This window comes from Parasteatoda tepidariorum, chromosome 9, assembly GCF_982258835.1.
Source record: "Parasteatoda tepidariorum strain Cologne lab strain chromosome 9, Ptep-v5.0, whole genome shotgun sequence".
Classification (NCBI taxonomy): Eukaryota; Metazoa; Arthropoda; class Arachnida; order Araneae; family Theridiidae; genus Parasteatoda; species Parasteatoda tepidariorum.
In genome coordinates this window covers 33,729,363-33,751,462 of record NC_141763.1, presented here as the reverse complement: position 1 = coordinate 33,751,462, position 22,100 = coordinate 33,729,363, and the positions used below count along the sequence as shown (strand labels likewise).

The window sequence follows — 22,100 nt, the reverse complement described above, 5'->3', positions numbered from 1 at the left end:
AAAAATCAGTCGAAAGTAGTAACCCGGAAGTCTTGCGACGAATTTTAACTCCTAGCGCTATCTGAGCTTAGCTTTACACGATCAACCATCCATATTTTATGCAGTAGGAATGGTCCTTAGCGCCGTAGTTGCTGATATTATTCTAGAAAGTTAGGATCAACACTTTCAATCGAAACAGAAACTTTTTGTTTTGATTTGATATGACGTCAGATGTTTTGGGAACTGAAACTTAGCAAGAAAATTTCTGTTTGTAATATGGTATTAAATGTAATTTATTTTATAGGTTTTATAAACCCTGTTACGTGTAATTTAAGATGACTGTGATATTTCATTTGTTTAATGTCTTCAATATTATGCATTTATTCTCTTTTCTTTACAGAAAACGTGTACACCAAATTTGTACGTCATACGTAAATCCGTATTCATCTTATTAACTTTGTAAATAAACTTGTGTGCTCAGTGCAGAACGGGAATATCCCGGAACAGAGCTTTTGTTAGTGTCAACGTTGCTTTATTTATAGACGTAAGTAAATAATTTACAGTATAATGCATTATATTTATTTATAATATAAAATATAGTGCTATTGAAGTTATATTAATTTATGAACTGCATATTTATAAAATTTACCTTCCATTTAATTATTTGTTTTCAAGAAATATTAGAGTAACTTGTTTCTTAAGCAGTATATTTTAAATTAAAGATATTTATTTACTGGATATTTTATCTGTTATATAAAATAAGGAATAATTATACTTTCATGTGTATGAAATCTTCCATTAACTAATTAGAAATGATTTATTAATCTTATTTAAAAAAAATTTCATGACATTTTGTGGAAAATGTTTGAAAATAAATGAGTGCTTTTTGTTATCCATGTAAAAATTCAGATATATTTCTGTATAATGATTTGTCACGTCAACTACAATACCCAAGACTCAAAATAGATTTTAAACTTGATATTTTTTTGAAAAAGTATATTTAAAAACTAGATGTTTGAGACACATCTAGTTTCTTTCAGTGTTTTTTTTTAGTTGCTAGGGCTTTGCAATTACTCTGCTGCAGGTCACAATCTAAATCTTCCCAAGAATTCAACTCTTATTAGTTACTCTTTATTTACTTGGAAGTCGCATTTTAATGCCCAGGTAATTTTGTTCTTTAATATGTATTGAGAAAATCTACAAGTCTATACTTCTTTTGACAATTATTAATTGTCATGAAGCAGCCCTTGAAATATCTATCTACTTGTTATTTGTGACTGAATAATGACTGACGTGCAAATTTTGTATTGTCCCGTTCCTGTTAAATATTGTTTCAAAACATAATTTTTCCAAGACTGTGTTGTGGGCAGGGTTTGAAAAAACCCGGGGATTTTTGAAAGAACCCAACCCACCTGGGTTTTATTGAAAAAACCCGGGGAAAATTGGGTTTTATTTGAAAAAACCCGGGGAAAATTGGGTTTTTTCATTTAGTGCTCCTAAATTTTACTGTGAAAATATTTTTATTTATTAAATAGAGTTGTATAAGTAAACACTAAAATTTCATCTGACTTTTACCTGTAATAAAATTAAACTGGAATAAATATTTAATGGTCTTCCATGTTTTTATAATACGATTAACAGAAAGTGAAATTAAAATTACGTATAATTATAAAGAGTATCAGTTATTTGCCCCTTTTTTTCAAATATTTAGATAAATATATGCATTTTTAGATACATTTTAACTTTATAGTTTCAAAAGACAAATTAATCTTAAAATTATAAAAAAAGCATATATAAAAAGTTATAGCTTATTATTTTAAAATCAGAAAATAAAACTTTAAATTTGTTTATTGTTGTTTAATGTATCACTTAATAGAAATTTTTTTTTGTTTGCTTTCATTATTTTAAACATGATTAAAAGAAACAAAATAAATTGTATTCAAATGAAATCTTAAAAATAATATTTAAAAAAACCTTAAAAGTAATATTTTACTTTTTAACTGTTTTTTAATTGTGATAAACTTTCTCCAAATAGTTAAAAATTGTCAGCAGATGTTAAGAGTTAACTTAAAAAAAAAGGTCCAATTTTTTCCTTTATTATTATTATCATATAACAGATTCAAAGGGTCTACATTTCTCTCTTAGATGGTGATACACTTTTACGAGTTTTGTAGCTTTATCTATTCCTAATCTATTTCGAAGTTTACTCTGCACCAAACCGAAACTTGAAAAGTGTCTTTCGATAGAGACAGAGGATGCTGGTGCTGAGTTCAAATAAAAAAGAATTGACAGAAATTTTGTGGAAGCTAGGAATTTTATTTATTTATTTACTTATTTTTTTTTTGCCATAATTTTCCACTATTTTTTGCACTCAAGCATCATTGATTTTGGAAAGTATTCAGGATCGGAAATTTTGAATGCCATAACACGTGGCAGAAATTCTGGATGATGCTTAGAAAGACAGTTTTCTGCTAATTGGTCTTGTTCATCATTTAAAAATTGTCCCCTTGTTTCGGGATCCAGGACGCATATGCTAATAAATGATGTGGCTGAACAGCCTGATTGAATCTTTTTACAAAATGTTTATGGGGTTCTAATTCATCACACGATAGTAAGTTAATTCATATTTCAACAGCTTCTGAAATTGAAATGTTTTCTGATTGAAGCTTTTTTAAAGCTTAAGAAACAATTGATATCTGTTTTTCCCAATTGATAGTTTATTGGTAAAGCCCAACATTATTTAATATTTTTGACATATTATTATTAGATTCATTTTGATGTTCAAGAACAATCTCTTCATATTTATGGTAATTATTGGCAAAAGTTTTTACTTGCTCATAATATGAATTCCACCTAGTGTCATTGGGTCATCAAGCAGTTTTTTTCATTTGCCCATCCATGTGCTTGATGCACATTTCTAAGATATTTGTTAGCTTCAACGATGTGTCCAATGATAGTATTAGGAGCTACTTCTTTTTGAATCAAATTTAAAAAAAACAATTTGTAAAAAAACACCAAGTGGGTTTTTTCAAAGTGGGCCCACTTGGGGAACCCTGGTTATATGTATTTTATATTAAGTTTAAATAACGCATTATCACTACCTATTTGAATCTTCTTTATTGTTAAGTGCATTATGTTTCATAATTTTTTAAATTAGGAATTATAAAATATAAATGCAGTAATATAAAAGGAACAAGTTTATTAATCTTTTTGTTTTCACACACATTTATTTACTATATTTATTAAACATATGGATATTACCTATTATAAAATTATAATCTGTAAATATTTATAATCAGTAAAAACTAAAATTTCATCTGACTTGAGTTAAATAAAAAACTGAAATAAATATTTAATGGTCTTACATGTTCTTATAATAAGGTTAATAGAAAGTGAAATTAAAACTACGAATAATTATAAAGAGTATCAGTTACTTGTCCCATTTGTTTTCAAATAATTAACCCTAGGAAAATGATTTTATTTTTAGATAAATAATTTTAAAAAGTTCTCTTATAAAAAGTTTTAGCTTTTTTTTTTAAAGCCAGAAAATAAAACTGTTTAAATATGTATCACTTGGTAAAAAAAGAAAAAAAATTTTCTTTTCAATTTTTTTAAACATATGAATTAATAATAATAACCTGTTTATTAATATATAAAGCATGCAACTATATTTGAAAAATTGATCTTTTCAGAGTATATTATTTAAATTTTTATTTGATTTAATATCATTAAAATATTACTTTTTGAAAAAACCCACTTGAAGTTTTCAATAGTAGATACCTACTATAAAATTACATGAAGATTCCAGTTTCTTTTACTTTACTAATATTAAAAACCAGGGTTGGAGTTTTTGCCGGCAAAAAGGGGTTTTTGCCAGGACAGTGGCAAAAACCTGGTAAAAACCGGCAAAAACCGGCAAAAACCAAATTATCTAAATTGCTGATTAAATATTATTACAAAATACTTGAAACAAATTTAAATCAATCATAAGGAATAATAATTTTGATACATTACATGAAAAAATTATTTTTAACATATTAATAATTAATATAAGGGTAATAATATTTAAAAGATTGAAAGTTTGTGATCTCTTTTCATTTTAGAATCCTAAAATAAATGTTTTTTTACAAATAAATTATTATTTGTATAATATTATTATTTATTATAAAAAATTATTATTTGTACAATAATTAACTGCACATGTTGATAGATATTTTATGCTTTAAATTATAGTTATATTAATTTTAAAATAAGTTCATTTCACTGGAAAAAAAAGAGAATAATCACAAATTTTCCAATCAATAATGTTTTAAATTACTACTAAAATGATATATTATTACATTATCATTTAATTATGGAATAATAATTTCGTTAATTTTTTGTAATTATTTATATTCATAGTATATATTTCAATTTTGTATCAAAAATGTGTTTTTGTCCTCTCATCTTGGAAAATATAGGTTTTTGCCACTTTTTGCCAATTTGCTTGGCAAAAACCTGTTTTTGCCAGGACGGTTTTTACCGGTATTTACCATGGTTTTTTCCACCTGCGGCAAAATCTTGCCAACCCTGTTAAAAACTTAATCATATAAATCTTGACAAATTTATGCTGCACTATAAATTATATAAAAGTAAATGCAAAACAATAAGTTTTAGTAAAAAAAAAATTTTTTTGTTGAAAAAACCCACTTATCGTTCCAAGTGGGTTTTTTCAAGGTGGGCCCGCCCAATAAAACCCGGGCGGGTTTTTTCAAAGTGGGCCCACTTGGCGAACCCTGGTTGTGGGCAAATAGGGTTCAAGAGTTGATGATTTAAGTAAGAGGGAGCTTAATTATACAGACTCTAAAATATACATTCTGAAATCTATATCATCTGTGTTAAAATCCTTGCCTGTTTTTGATCCATTAAGTTGGCCTTGCAAAGAAAAAATTCTTGAATTTGGGATAAATGCTATAAAGTGTTTTTCATGTAATTAAATTCAAGTCTCTTAAATGAACTAGAGGATGATTTGTTGGCCGAATTTGAGTTTTATTCACTTGACTCAGGGATGCTTCAGGGTAATACTAACCGTACTTCTCTTTAAGCTGTGTTCTGTCTATTATGACAAATGAATCATCCCTCTTAGGATGGCATGAGCACTGGTAGAATAGCATTAAAATGTTATGTTGAACATATTTAAGAATCTCTCTGGGCATTCTTCAAGTTCATTCTTCTTTGCGTTTATTCTTCTTCATATTCTTCATATTCTTCTCTCAGAACATTTTTCACTGCTCTGAATTAGTGTTAATGAAGTGGACATAAATTTGAATTTTGCTCTTCCAACACAGCATTCTTTACCTTCTCTATCCTAAATTCAAGAATTCTTTTCTTTGGAAGGCCAACCCAAGGTTTTTAAAACCCGCAAATTCAGAGCCGGATTATACCTTTTGTAGGCCCTAGGCATAGCCGTTTTTGGGCCCCCCTCCTTCCCCCACTCCTCCCCTCTTTTCAAAATATATGCTAAAATTTTCTTTCATATTTTTTTTAAACATTTTTATTAATATGGATTTTAATTTACAAATTTGTTTATCAAACTTTATCTGCAATAATGACATACTGCCCATATTGCAGTTGATATCGATAATACCATTATGATTAGTTCGATCGATAACTATGTAAACACTTCACGCCAACAATACAACAACAAACCAGCAAAGAAAACAGTGAAATTGATAGTGAGATTAATTACAAGAAATATTTACGCCATTTTAGATGTATTAATTTCAGAAATGACTAAAAGGCGTAAAGCTTACAGTGATTCGTACGATAATGTCGGTTTTCTTGTTACAAAAATTTGTCAGAATCTGAGATTAAACTAAAAGCGCAAAATTTGGCGAAAATTTACTCATCCGATTTAGAGGAAAACTTTGTAGATGAATTTTTGATTTCAAATTTGAATGAACATAAATCTGCACAAGAAATGTTGAAGACTCAAATTAAAGATAAACTTGTGAATACTTTTCCTAACGTTCACATTGCATTAAGAATATATTTGTCGATTCTTGGATCAAATGCAGAAGGAGAAAGATCCTTTTCCAGATTATAATTGATAAAAAATTATTTGCGTTCAACAATGAATCAAGATCGTTTGGCATCGCTCGCACTTATGTCTATTGAATACGACATTTTGCGTAGTTTGGAATTCGACAGCATAATACAAGATTTCGTTGAATCTAAAAAAGTAATATATTAGATCATAAGATTCTGCAAAATAATTTATTACCGAAAAATGTTATATTTTTATTTGTATCTTCATAATTTTGTGCAAAATACACTTGTTGTTTTTAAAGCTAAATTATTTTTGTCAAAAATTTTTTTGTTCTCCCAAGTTTTTCGTAGGCCCTAGGCACGTGCCTAGTGTGCCTATAGGTTAATCCGGCCCTGCGCAAATACTATGTTAACACATCTGTTGATATAAATTACAGTTTTTCTGTGATGTACATTTTTGCATATTTAATTAATATTCCTCTTTTAAAGTCTTATTTTGCATCCCATTTTTTATATTTGTCAGCTGAAAACTCAGAGCTATAGGAAAAACATTTGATTTGAAGCGCATTTTATGACAAAACTTACATGTCAGTCCTTAATATTTGGTCGCCAGGGGAAATCTTGCTCTCTGATCTAGAGAGAGCAAAAGAACTGTGTAGGATCAAAATTTTTGATAGATTTTATAATTTGCTTTAATTTTTTTTTATTCAGTATCTTTTTATGTTTCGAAATGTGTTTTTAGGTGTCATCTTTTGTCTGTATAATACACCAAATTAAAGGAAAGATAATCTCTTTCCCACATCATTAAATAAAACTTATTATAATTTTTTTCGTTCATCTCTCTTTTCTTTTATCTTTTTTTATATTTATTGTTATTACATCTATCTATCAAGAATTTTCGCAAAACATCAGCAGCTTTTGGATAAGACAATTTGGAAAAATTCCTCTTGTATACCTGAAGATAATTTTTGCACTGATAATTTTACATTAAGACCATACATTTATGTATACAAATCAATGACCAGCAATGAAAAAAACTTTAAAAATGAAAATTTATTGATAGTTTTATATTATTATTGAATGAAAAAATGTAACCTGTGTGGTATTTTTTTTTTAAAATGAAACTTTAACAATAATTAATAAATATCAATTCTCAATTTGAGTCACATAAAGTTAGTTTCATTTTAAGCTAATTCTAAGTTATGATTTTAAAATACTCAAGTCAATTTTGAACATGCTGAGCTGATTTTCGAGAGTTTTAAGCTATAGACTATTCAAAATAGTCAATATTCAATAATTGAATTTAGTTGAAAATTTAATTAATATTTCAAGAAAATAATTATGTCTAAAATTTAGAAGAAATTTTAAGAATTTTTACTTCTTCATTGCAAAAACATCTTTGTATCAATTATATTTTTATATTGCCTGAAGTAAGACCACATTTTGTAAGCAAACACATGATAATTTAAAGCCAAAAATCTTGTTTGTATTTTTAATATTTTTTTCTTTTTAATTCCCCATAAGCTTTATAAAAATTTAAATTGTAATAGATATTGTTTGTTTTGCATTTTTAAATAAGTCTATAGTTCATTTAAATTGTCTATGTTTTAGAAATGGGTAGAAATTGACTTTGATGGCATTTTTGGGAAGCTTTCCATATCATGATCTGTGGCAGAATTGTTTTGCATTTTTAAATGTGTCTATATTTAATCTAAATTGTCTATGTTTTAGAAATGGGTAGAAATTGGTTTTGATGGCATTTTGGGAAGCTTTCCATATCATGATCTGTGGCAGAATGTGTTTTGCATTTTTAAATCTGTCTATATTTCATCTAAATGTCTATGTTTTAGAAATGGGTAGAAATTGACTTTGATGGCATTTTGGAAAGCTTTCCATATCATGATCTGTGGCTGAGTAATCGCTAAGTCTTGGCCATTTCTGGACAGTGGCCTGCGAGAAACTAAAATGATGAAAAAAAATCAAGAAAATTGACTGACTTTAAGGGAAAAAAAAATCACAAAAATTGACTGACTTTAAGGCTATAACTTATATCCACCCTGGGCAAACCTCTACATGTTTTTTTTTTTTTTTTTCAAGAAAAGTTTCTGTTTGAATTAAATTTGGCGACAGGGCGATTGTAGTTGGCATTGCAGATTATGATACGGAAATATCCCTAGCATTTTTTAAATGACATTTCATTTTTAGTATATCTTTGTGCATGTGATTTCTTTTCATTCAAATAGACCAGTAGCTTTTTACTAGGCGGCAGTTTTATTCCTGATTTTTTTTCATTTCTCCCATTTATATAATTTATCTAAAATTCAAAAATTTCAATGAGTAATTAAAACTGAAGTTGCAAATTTTGATAATAATTAAATATTGTTTATTTTTTATGTTTTTAAGTAACCAATTTCTTGTTTTTACTCATCACTTTTTAAATAAGAACTGGTGAATAAAAATCAAAATTTCAAAATTCAGACATTAACGCTGTTAAAATCAAATTAATTGTGCAGACATTCTAAATTATTCAATTTTTAATAAGAGTTAAGAGGGAACAGAAAAATGCCAATTACATTTCCAATTAAAAATTTAAAAAAATGAATAAAAATTCAGTTAAAATTAAAAAAAAGTACTTTTTTTCCGTTGCTTGCTTTACAATAATTTTAATATTCTAAACCAAACTACATTTGGAACACAAAGCAGAATGTATTAATAAATATCTAAACACTTTTAAGTCAACTATTTTAAATTTATCTGAATCAATATTAATATAATCTGATAATATTAATTACTGATAATTTAATCTGATAATATCTGATACTCTCGAAAAATTTTGTATTTTCATGTTTACTAACAATGTTCTGTTTGTCAAATAATAATGTCCTTTTATTATTTTTTAAAATCTGACAAAAAGGAAACTAAATGTTTAATAACATAACTAAATAAATCAAATACACAAAAATTTTTTCAGGTACTAGTAAAGTAATTATTGATCCTTTGGCAATTACTGTCCCCTTTAAGTACATGGTAGTTTTTACCAAATAAATGAAAAACTATTTAATTTCTTTAATCAAACTATTCATATTTTATAAAAGTAATTTGATATACTTTATTAAAATCAATTTTTTTTGCTTGTTTGCAATTTCTCAAAAGAAATCATGGGACATTAATTATATTCAATGAATTTGCCCACTGAATTTTTAAGGAGAAAGTATGCTTATTGGACATAAAAAAATGGTACTGCAATGAAACTGTGTTATTCTGTAGAGCCCCGAGGCAAAATCGCAGCGACATGTCGATGTTGTCGCAAAACGCTACAGAGTTCTTGCAGAACGATTTTTCTCTTGAAAAGTAAAAAAAAAAAAAAAAAAATCACTTTTCTTTTCTACAGAAATTTACACCTAATATTGGAATCTTGCTTTTAGATAATCACTTTTTGATGTGCTCAATTTATGCCAATAGTATCGTAAATCAATGTAATGTTTCAATTGTATTTTCGGCTATTATTGATATTGATTTCCACATGGTTTTTAAATATCCTGATATATTTCAAACAATCTGGAAAATTCAAATCGTGCATTTGAGTATTTACTTTTTAAGGCAATAATTCTATCGAATTTTGGCAGTTATTGCTCTTGATTTCTCCATAGTTTTTAAATACGATATTTTTTATACAATATTATTTATTATAACAGCCTAATCTCGAAACAAAACACCCATTTGAGGCATCCGATTCGCGTGATTTCGTCGTCTATCTTTTTATTGACAATTACTACTACCGATTTCATGATTTTTAACAATTTTTTTATTATGATGATTATTTACAATGGGTGATGTAGGAAATAATTTAAGCGTCCCCCCACACCAGAATGCAAAAATATCATCCATATTAGAATAAAAAATTATTACATGTTCAATTAAAAAAACAAACATATTGCTGCTTCTAAACTAAAACGACACATCTGCAGGCATAATACATTTGTAGATGTGTCATTTTAATTTTGAACCAGCGATATATAGTTTTTTCTTATGTAAACGCAGCACTTTTGTTATTTTAAATTAGCAACATTATTTAGTTTATTTTTAGTAACATTATTTAGTTTATTTTTAGTAACATTATTTAGTTTATTAATAGTAACATTAATTAGTTTGTTATTATTAAAAGTATCTTGCAGAAAGATATTAGTGCTAAAGAGTTTTGTCGCAGATAGCTCGAAAAAATTCTGCCACAGGGCTGTAGAGAACAATGTTCTTTATAATCTGGAAGTTATACTTCATTCAACTAGAGCCATCTATAGTATTTTATTAGTTTTTTTTCGTCCTTTGTATAGTTATTACACAAAAGTTGGGGGGCACATACAAAATGAGGTGTAGAACAAAATTTTTAAATTATTCTAAGAATGTTGATTATATATATGCAAGTACCCAAGTTATACTATGTAAGAATATGTATGTACTTTTCTCTGTAATACTTTCATAATATAGCAGGTATTGGTGACATGGGACAGTAATGACATTTTACTTATATTTTATTTTTTAAAAAATATAATTTATATATAAAATGCATCTGCCGAACTTTAAGAAAAATATATAATTAAAAAAATGAAAATATATATTTTACTGCAAAATATTGTTTAAGGCACAAAATGTATATTGTACATGGTACTGGGTATATTGTATGAGTAAAAATATCGATATACTGTATTGTAATTTAAAAGTATTCAATATATTTTTTTTTAACAAGCAGTGTTTTCATCGCAGAAAAAAATGGGTGAGAATTTCTCACCCTTTCTCAAAAACAGGGTGAGATTTCAAAAAGTTAAGTGAGATATCTAAAAACTATAAAAAAAAAAAAAAAACACTAAGAGACTTGAAAAAAAAATCCTTTCTTTAATTATAATACATTTTTAACATCTTCTAATTTTTAAAGCATTGAATATTTTTTTTTTGCATCATCATATGGAAAATGTTCTACATCTACTTTTTTTTTTATCAGCTATTCTCATTAGGTTGCTCAAATGCGTGTTTGTTTCATTTTGATCGTTTCTACCCACATTTGTTTCATTTTCATTTATCCGTTTCGGAGTAGAAGATATTGCCTTTACAAGGTATTTGTCCATCTTACAATAATGAGCAAAAAATTTGAACTTCTTACATGGAGAAACCTTACCTACGGTAAACACGTGGTTGCAGAGAAAATGCGTTCTGAAAGAGGTTCCGAAGGATGGTGTTCTGTTGTTCTTAAAGGTTCTGAACAATTCTGGTAAATAGGAAAGCTAGATAATGGGGCAGATGTTGAAAATAATGAAAGATCCAGGAAGAAAAGTGAAACAGATTTCATTCTAAATGGCACAATGAGAAATTTTTTTCAAAGTGCAAGAAATTCGCGAATTTTGAAATTGGTTTATAGAATGCGCGAATTTCTCGCGGTAATAATTTTTTAATGCGAGAAAAGAAAAAAATATGCGAGATTCTCGCGTTCTCGCGCTGTAGTGAAAACACTGAAAGACTATAAACTTTTAATTTTAACTTAGAATTTTCTGAATAGTAAGAAGTTTCATATTCTCTAAAAGTGTAAGTAACTTTTTCTCTAATAATTGGTTTTAAATGAAAGGCTACCATCATGTAAATGTTGCTTTGTGCAAATGTTGCACAAATGTTGTTTTGTGCAAAGATTTTTGACATAAAGTCAAATAATTTACTTTTTGTCACATGGCTTAAAAACTCTTGTTTATTCGAGTGATGTTATTCATGATTGTTTTCCATTTTTTGGTACTTTTTGTGTAGATAGTCTGCAAAGTACTTTCTTATTTTGCAAACCTTTTTTTTTCCTTTTAGCTTATGTTTCTTTATTCTGAAGGTAAAGTTTATGCTGATCTAGTAATTAATTTGTTAGGCATGAGTTTTTGGCTTATTTTGTTCACTTAGCTTTTTTATGTCCTTTTCTCAGCCTATTATATTATTTGTACTTATTTAATTATTTTTCTTTCAGGCCTGGTAAATTTTATGAATTGTATATGCTTGTATTTCCTCTTTACAAATGGATAGAAATGAAGCAACATTTAAGAACTTTTTGATAGAAAAAATTGAAAAAACTGGTGGTTCAGCACAAATTAGATATTTAAATCAACTTCTTTCTAGTCTAAGTTATGATGTTAGGAGTTCTGTGGCAAGTAATCAAGTTGAATTGATGAGATTTTTACGTAAATACCCTGATACCTTTCAAGTTGATGCAAATGGAAATGTCAGACTTCAAAGTACTAATTTACATGAGACTGATGCTAATGATGATGATGATGATCGATCTGTGAAAAGGTTTGTAAAAACTGAACCAAGTGATGATTTGCCCAGACAGTTAAACGATGGTGAAGGCGTTGTTATTAAAATCCACCCTACTTTTGGATTTATAGCTGCCAAGTCACCTTTGAAGACACAAGTATATTTTTCTCCAGCCTCTTTTGGGAATGAGCAGGTAACACTTTTGACTGATATAGACAAGTTGCATATTGGCGCAAAAGTTGGTTTCTATGCAACTAAGCAAAGTAATGAACATAGTACTAAATATCGTGCTAAAAGAGTGTGGTTTATAAAGTCTGAAGAAGATGGTAATCGAAATAAATTCCAGAATGACTGTGAGCCAAAGAGTAGGAAAACTCGGGAGACTGGAAAATATGATGCTGGTGTTAATGAAGGTGAAGGCAAGATTCTAAAACTTTCACCAACCTTTGGATTTATAATAATTGACAATGACAAAAATAACACAGTATTTTTTTATAAGAGCAACCTTGCTAAATATGAAAACGTTGTGGACTTAAATAAAGTTTTAAAAGTTGGAGATTTGGTTGAGTTCAAAGCTGTGCGAACAGCAGAGAAGAAAAATACAGCACGATGGTCTGCAACTCAAGTGTGGATAAAAAAAAGTACTAACGCTATACCAAACACAAAAGGTAGTGCAGATTTGCAAAATGTTGCACCGAAAAAACAGCATCTTAAAAATCAAACTGGTAAAATCTATCCACACTCAAAAGGAATTGTTATAAAATTTGGTTCCAAGTTTGAAAATATCGCAGATGCTGATTCCAGTATATTTTATATGCTGGGTACTAAAGTTATGGATGTGTCTTGGGAATTTTCCGATGGAGATAATGTCCGCTTTGATGCTGTTGAAATTAAGTCTCATCCAGGTTGGAAAGCAACTCTGGTTTGGACTGGGGAAAGGCCAAAAGTAGTTACAGCTCCTGACTTGGGTGATTTTAGTGAATTTGCTGATGATATTGATGATACGGCTAGCACTATTTCAAAAGTCTCTGATAATTCTATTTTTTCTGAAAACAGCAGCAGATCTTATCAGCCACCATTAAGCAGATCTTCAGGTTATTCGTCAATGAGACAATCCCAAGAAAATTTGCAGCATTTTAGTGTACCTCCTAGCAGAAACTCGAGCAGCATTGAAACACGTTCTTACATTGACATGGATGTTGAAGATATTTCAGATACCACTAGTTGTTATTCAAGGTCTTCAGATAAATCTGCTGGTGTTTCTGGTAGGGGCTTTTCAAGAAACTCTCGAGCTCAACGACGAAGATCATCCAACCAGAAAAAAAAGTATTCCAACCAAGATCTAAGGCATGATAATATGTACAATAGTTCTAATTCATATAGTGAGAATTGGCGGACAAGTGGAAATAGAAACTCAAATTCTCATCAAGAAAAAAGGCAGAGAAGTTTAAACAGAAATCCTGATTTATATCACAGAAGGCAGGAAAGCTTAAACAGAAATTCAAGTTCATACCACGAGAGAAGGCAGGAAAGCTTGAACCGAAATTCAAGTTCATACGATGAAAGAGGGCAGGAAAGCTTAAACAGAAACTCTAATTCATATAATGAAAAAAGACAGGGCAATGTAAATAGAGGTTCAAATCCTTATCAGGAAAAGAGGCAAGGTACTGTAAACCAAAAACCAAACTCTTATCAGGATAGAAGACCAGATATGAAAAAAAGGAGTTCAAGTGTTGGAAAGAATTCTGCACATCAAAATGTTGAACGATTTAAACGATATGAGGAAATACTTCAAAAGTATATTGTTGACACACCAAAAGAACCTGAAGATGACAATATTAGTACAATCTCAGATTCTTCCAAAAGTGATGTTTCATTTAAAGATTCTCCACCTGAAACCAAGACTTACATAAATTGGGCTGATACTCCTTACCCAGGTGAAGATGACGATCTAGAAATTGATGATGATGCAGAAAAAGACGACATAGAAACTGAAAAAGTGGCTACCCAAAATTCTGCGAAAGATTCTATAGATGATGCATCTGTTATCAATCAGGACGAGGTGTACAACTCCGAAGATGAGTTTAGTGACGCAGTTGAAGAGAGAGCAGAATCTCTTCCACTCGATGAACCACTTAAATTATTAGCTGCAAATGATGATTTGTCAACTGATGCCAAAGAAGAAAAAGTTCCTACTAAGTGCTGCGTTAAAATCTTCAAAGAAATTGAAGGAACAATGAAAAAGGTGCATTGTAAATATGGTACAATTATTTGCCCCTTGTTGCCCCAGCCTGCCAATTTTTTCTGGCAAGATGTCTATCATAATGAAATACCAGTTTCAGACCGATATGATGATTTGAGAGAATTTCTGAAGGTAGGAGATGTTCTAAAATTCAATTGTATCAGAGTGGTCGATGAGGAAGAATGTAATTTTATTAAGTGCACTATGCTGTGGAAGGGCAAAAAGCCTAATATTGTCGAAATGACACCTCAGCAATATATTGCCAGTGAAAAATTGAAAGTTTTCCTTAAAGATGATAATTATGAAATAGAAGTGGTATCACCTAGTAATCCAACTCCTGCCAATGCACCACCAGAGCAGCCGAAACGAAAATTTTTAGTCACTGTAAATAGTGAAGATTCAGACAGTGAGGCTGAGGCATCTGCCTCTGCTGCTAAACCTTTGCCAAATAGCTCTGAACACAAAAAGGTTTCTTCGAATGAGAGTGAAAGTGGTGCTGAGGCGTCTGCCTCTGCTGCTAAACCGTTGCCAAACAGATCGGTACACACCAAAGTTTCAAACCTTAGTTCAGATGAGAGTGAAAGTGATGCTGAGGCATCTGCCTCTGCTGCTAAACCGTTGCCAAACAGATCGGTACACACCAAAGTTTCAAACCTTTGTTCAGATGAGAGTGAAAGTGATGCTGAGGCATCTGCCTCTGCTGCTAAACCTTTGCCAAGCAGATCCGTACACACCAAGGTTTCAAACATTTCTTCAGATGAGAGTGAAAGTGATGCTGAGGCATCTGCCTCTGCCGCAAAACCGTTGCCAAACAGATCCGTACGCCCTAAGGTTCCAAAGCTTTCTTCTGATGACAGTGGAAATGAGGCAGAGACAAATTCCGATAAAAATGAACTTATAGAAGGAATTAGTAAAATAATTAAATATGGTGGACTGCCTTCATGTTCTCGGGTATGTCTCTTTTTGTTTACAATGCAAGTTAATTTTAGATAACTAGTTTCAAGACGAAAAAAAAGTGATTTATAAAGGCTTAAAATTTTTATTAGATATTATATTTTCTTAATATAATTAATTATTGAATGAAAGTTGATTGATTGACTTTTCCTTTTTTAATGAAATTTTATAAAAAGGTATTTTCAAAATAATAATTGACTGAAAGGAAATTTAAATTAGCTTTAAAATGTATGGTATGTAATTTCAAGTTAAAACCGTATTACATTACCATTCAAGCAGGGTTGGCAGGTTTTTGACTTGTGACAGTTTTTGACAGTTTAAACCATGGTTTAAACCGTCACGTCAAAAACCTCACTGTCGAAAATGTCAAAAACCTATATTCATATGTGAAATTTAATTAATACATAAAATTTATATATTTTTTAAAGGATAGTGTTTCTAAATATGTTCAGAAAAAATAAATTTAAAATTTTGAAGAAACACTTATATTTTGAATAGTAACCAAAATCTTGTACTTTGAAAACTCACATCTTTTGTAATATTATGTATTCATTTTCATGTGTTATTGAAAATCTGCAGTGATATTATTAAGAAATTTATTTATAACTAAATTTAGTGTATAGTATAGATTATACTGAAAATTAGACATTTTTAAAGATAAACATTAGCAGTTTTGTACATTAGACATCTTCTTTTAAAGAATTTTTTTTTTTAATATTCTTTTAAATCTTCTTAATAATCTTTTTAACATAAGACAATACAAATTTAAGTGCTTTCTGTTAAATACACAGAGTAGTTAGTGTTGATTTACAGTAGATTCAGCCTATTCATTTACTATGCTGAAAATTTAGTTTATCCAAATACTTGTGAATTTCATTTTGCTGAATACGATATAGTTTTGTTGATTATCTAAATATTCAGCTGTTGAATAATTACTTCTTGCTTTCAAGATATGCATTATTTGTATTCTTAATACAAGTGAAGAAAAAAAAATTAAGAGATAAAAATTGTTTTAAAATGATAAGTGTAATAATTATAAATAAATATAATAAACAATATGAATTATATTTATCATTATTCATAAATGTAACTACTTTTAAATTCAAATTAACATATTGGATAATAAAGATATTCGGTATAACATTAAAAAATTTTTTTTATACACTTGTATCTTGTATCAAGTTTGTATTTATACAACATAACTTGTAAGTTCCTTATAAATATTAGTTATATGTTCCTTATATGTCAAAAATGCATAGTAATAAACTTTTAATTTTCTTAAGTATCAAAAAGAAAAAAAAAATTTTTAAATATAAATATTTAAACAATTTTTGTGCAAAATTTTTCTGCACATGCATTTGAATATAAATTTCTGAGATTTTAAATCTGTTATTTTACCTTAATTTTAATTAAAAAATATTTTAAAACCTGCTGATTGCCTATAGTATAATTAAATTTCAATATAATGCATGGCAACTGTCGGTAGTTTTGAAGTTTATATATTTTCTTGGCAAACTTCAGTTTTTGACATTTTTGACGGGTTTTTGACGGTTTAAACCAGTATTATACCCTTGTCATGTCAAAAACTACTTTTTGACGTCAAAAACCCAACCCTGCATTCAAGTATGATAAAGTTCTAGTTCAGTAGTTTTGTTAGAATGAATTTTTTTTTTTTTTTGCTCCTACATTAAAGAACATAATCTACTAATTAACCCCTTAACACACAGATTTTCGAGAAAAAAACAGGCATAAAAATTTTTTTTAATGCAAAAAAACACATTTCGTTTGGTGGACAATTTTGATTGTACTGCACTTTTGTTCCATGGAAGAAAGCTATATTTTATATTTGAATAAATAAGTGTTATAGCTTACAATCCTATGTAAATGATAAATATCAATAAAAAGTTTTTTTCTTCTTAGCTTTCATTTTCAATTCTCGATTATATTCGAATGTGAAAAATTATAGCAACATAAAATACAACGTCACTCGAATTATCTTGAGTGTGCACAGTTTGGCCTGCTTGCACTCGAATTAACTCGAGCGCACAAGTTAAGGGGTTAAATACAAATTCAATGAGTGATACAAATTCAGTTTGAATGATACAATTTCCAAATTTATCACATAATAAAGAGTATTGCTATCTTAGTAATTGTGGTTATTTTTAAATTATATCTTTGCTTATAATAAAATGAAGACTGTGTGAATGTGAAGAGTTTATGAAATTGTGAGCAAACAATGTCTCTTCAAGGTACAAAATTTTTTGAGAAGATAGATATGGATCTCTCATTAAAATCCAATTCTTGATCAGAATCTTTTTTATCCTAAATAACATGACATAATTTTATCCGAAATAACATTATATAAATAACATAATTTTAAAACGTTTTAGGCCAGCCAAAATATAGTTTTCATAAAAATTCTCGGCACATTATTAAAAAAAATTTAGTTTTATTATCTTGGTGCGAAATTGTTAAGCTAAATATTATTGTTAATAGACTTCGGTGTTGATGTTAGGAGAATAAGTCCAGAATTTCCTATTTTAATTACGTAAGTGCACTTATTTAATAACTAGTTGAAGATTTTCGATAGTTTTTATTTAATTTTATTCTGTATTCTATTGAACTTGATTACCAAATTTGTAAATTTAACTTAGAAAAACTTGAAACAAGTTTTAAGAATGCTTACAAACTTGAAATTTAATATTTGGTAACTTTGTTCAGTAGAAATACATTTCAATTGATAAAATTAATTAAAAACTATTCAAAAATATGAATTAGTTTCTGAATAAACTTGGAAATTCCACACTTATAATTGTCCATAGCTTAATATGGAGGAAGTAAAATCTCTTTTCTCTCTGAAAAAAAACCCCCTGAATTTATTTATTCTACTTGAAAGAAATATTAAAAAAATAGACGAACATTTGATCGAAACTGTTCTAAAAGTTGTTCTTAATTGGTGTAAACCTAATAGGAAATTTCCACAACGGCCTGTTCGTAAACTATAAATATATGATTACATCACTATCTAGATCTCACTGTCGTTATTTAGAATAATATATAAGTTTTTTTCTTGTTATGCTTAGTATGTTGATTTTTTTTTTGTACTTAACCACTTATTTTCTGTAATTTCAGGTTGACTTGACGTCAGTTTCTTCAGAAATATTAAATTTTGTTTTGAATATGTGTGCTGTAAAAAAACTTGAAGCAGTGAACCAATCTGTTAAGGAAACCCAAACAATTGATGACACATTGCCCGAATCAGTGCCTACTAGTACAGCATCCCAAACTATATTTACAGGAGATGTTAGAGGAAACAATATATACACAGAGTGATAATAATTTAGTTGAATTCTAAATTCGTTACTTAGTTCCTGTCATCCCATTCATCCTTGTCTTTTATGTTTTGTTATTTGAAGCTCAAAGCAATCTTTTAAGTTCATTTCGGCTATTTCGTTCAGGGATACTAACTACTACAGCTTTTCCCAATTTCTACAAACTTAAGTGCTAAAATATAAAAAAAAATCCAGTTTTCAGTTTTTTAAAGTAGTACAATGCTAGTGTTTCATTTGTAGATAATCCCTCATTTTGTAATAATTAAAGATTTACTTGTTCAGTAAATAGTTGAATATCATTTGCTTGTACAGAATTCAGGGTGCGCAGCATTTTAAAAAAGTGCTTAAAGGTGCTTTCTTTGTTCGGGGTTTGTAAAAAGTGCTTAATTTTCTATCTTTTAAAAAGATATTTTTTCTGCGTCTTGTCGATTGTCTTTCTAAATTACAAAAAAATGCATGATTTTTGACAATTTTCTTTGCAATATTTATCAGATACTAGTTATTTTATCATGATTATATAAAGTTTTTGAATTTTATTGATTTTATGTTTATAAATTAAGAACTTTAAACAAAAGAATTTTTATTTAATGTTTATTACTGCACAGATCCTAATTATGATTTTTTTGGAAAGTGATTAAAATATTTTTTGAGTGCTTAAAAAGTACTTAAAAGGTGCTTATTTTTTGTTGACAAATCTAGCTACGCACCCTGGAATTAAGCAAAAAAATCTTAAACATTAATTATTGTTTTATTTTTTAAATTCTTCACAGCAATAAATTTTCAAGACAATGGAAAATGCTGTGGCATCACAAAAGAGGTTTTAGCTAAGAATAGTTAAAAAATCATTTTTCCTATTATAATCTATTTTCTACATTTAAAGTAGATTTTTATGTTTAACAGACATCTATATTTTAAATTGAAAAATCTATTTAATTTAAGCTTCTGAGCCTATTGAAACTTATATTTTGCTTAGATTTGAAAATCATGATAAATTATGCAATAAATTTTTTTTTTTACCATTAATGTTTTAAATTAGAAAGGAAAAATTGCTTCTTATTTATATCTAAAGTTAAAGTTAGTTTATAATAGATTTGTGAATGATGTAGTTGAGGAAATTTTTTTTGTGGTGGTGTCACAACAGATTATATTTGTAAATTAATTAAACTGAAAATTGAAGGGAAAAAACTATTTAGGCATAGCAAGGGACTTAGTTTTGAACAAAAATGCTCTAAGTTAACCATTTTTAAGATGCTTTTTTATCTGCATGCATTTAAATATGATAAAACTTTTTTGTTAAGAGACAATTTTAAATTTAGCCATAGAATATCAACATGAAATGTTTTAATTTGTAATTTAGTAATACTAGGAAAAATATTTTTGTTGCTGCGGAAAGCAATATAGTACTTAGTATCCCTGCTTTCTCATCATCATCAAAATTTTTATGTTAAAAATTGTGGTTATAATTGAGTAAATCACTGCCGTAACTATTTATTTGACATGACATTCAATGTTAATTACTGATGAAGTGAGAAAATGTTATGTTTTATGATAATGCTGTGATAACTTTTTAGTCTTAATATTTTTTTTTCTGTTGTGTTTTTACTTTACTTATCAATAACTCCTGATTGGAAGTTGTCAGAAATTTCTGTGTGCATGAAAATGTTGCCATACTTTAGGTTTTCTTAAATTATTTATTTTATTTAATTCTTGAATTATTAATTTTTATATCTTATTGTTAAAATATAAGATAATCCCATATTGAGAATTTATGTAAAATATATTCAAAATTAGCCTTCTCATTTTGCTCAACCTAATAAAATATTGTAGTATAATAATTCTCAATTAAAAAAGCATATGGATATGTCTTTATTTTTGTTAAAACTTATTTTCAGGTGAAAAAAAGAATTTAATATTTTTTCCCAAGGAAATGATTAATATCATTTTCTTGTCTTTTATTTTTAAACTTTATTATTATTTTTTACATAAAATATGATATACGCGTACATTTTAAGGATAGGAGTAAAGAATTTTGTACAGTAAATTTCTAACACACTTTTTAACGAAAAATTTAAACAATGTGGATTTTGTTTGTATTTTAGGGGTAAAGTTTTGTGATAATAAAATTAATAAAACGCCATTTTTTAAACATTTGTTATAAAAAACGGACAGTCTTAGAAACCAAAGCAGTTTAAAAGGCAGTTATTTTTGATGAAGCGTTTTGCATTTTTCTTTATTTGCATCAGAAAATCAGTACAAATATGCTTGCATAGACTAGAATTAAATCTTAATAGCTATAAAAAGTTCAGCCTTGTAAGTTGTTTTAATTCCATTACTTATGAACATTTTTGGCTTTACACTTTAGTTTATCTTTCATTACATTGGTATGTATTTCTTTTTAGAAAATTTTGAATGTCTGGAGTTTTAACTTAAGTTTGAAAATATTTAATTCTTTATGTCAAATTTATTGTCTTTGAATAGTAATTTGAAACAGTAATTCGATAAACTGTAATCTTAGATTTCAATTTTTAAATCTTTTTGTAGGGAACGGATTATCCGTAACGATCGGGACCATCGCTATTCCGGATAACTGATTTTTCCGGTTTTCTGAATCGCTACAAAAAGCCGTTCTTTTATTGTTAAGCCCAACTTAAAAAAAATAAATATTTGGAAGTAATCTTAAAAAGAAGAAAAAAGGATGGAGTAATACACTAATAATTATTCCAAAATGATGGTAAGGTAAACATCTTTCAAAAAAGAAAGAAAAATCCTAAAATCTTAAGAGGAAATTTTTTTTTTTTTTTTTTAAATTGTGGGAAAATTTATCGAATTTTGTTCCGGTTTTTTGGTTTTCCGGATTTCTGATTTCCGGATAACGGGTTCTGTACTGTAATTGGTGTGAAGATAGAATTTTATCATTCACCATTTAGTATTTATGTTGATACCTTTATCAAAATTGTTGCACTTTTTCAAAATCCTATCAAAAATATAAATTGCTTGCAAAAATATAAAAAGTATTGCATTTTTTAATTTGCCCCTTTATATCTCAGATCGAGATAAATGCATTGTATCATAATCTCATTATATTTTATGAAGCTTTGTCTAAGTTATAAGCGAAAAATGTTATGAATAGCTAAACTCTTATTATTATATTCATATGAAAGCTTTTAATTCATTTATTAAATTGGCATTTGGAATTTTGTCATTTGTCATTGAATTGTCAATGCTGCATATTAGTTAATTTTTTTACTGTGTGTATACAGGCTTATTTTTTTTTAAGGGAAAAAATA

General features: G+C 28.1%; 1 protein-coding gene across 2 annotated transcripts; it reads left to right on the top strand.

Annotated features, from left to right (window-relative positions):
* Positions 1-118: 118 nt before the first annotated feature.
* LOC107448766 (uncharacterized) lies at positions 119-20,185 on the top strand. Of its 2 annotated transcripts, none has more exons than XM_016064088.5 (4): positions 119-258; positions 380-523; positions 11,999-15,478; positions 18,614-20,185. In XM_016064088.5, exons 3-4 carry the CDS (start codon positions 12,047-12,049, stop codon positions 18,812-18,814), a joined length of 3,633 nt encoding a protein of 1,210 aa, XP_015919574.2. In that variant the 5' UTR covers positions 119-258; positions 380-523; positions 11,999-12,046; the 3' UTR covers positions 18,815-20,185. The 2 variants fall into 2 exon arrangements, with proteins under 2 accessions (XP_015919574.2, XP_015919575.2); XM_016064089.5 differs by having other exon boundaries at positions 171-267.
* Positions 20,186-22,100: the final 1,915 nt, after the last annotated feature.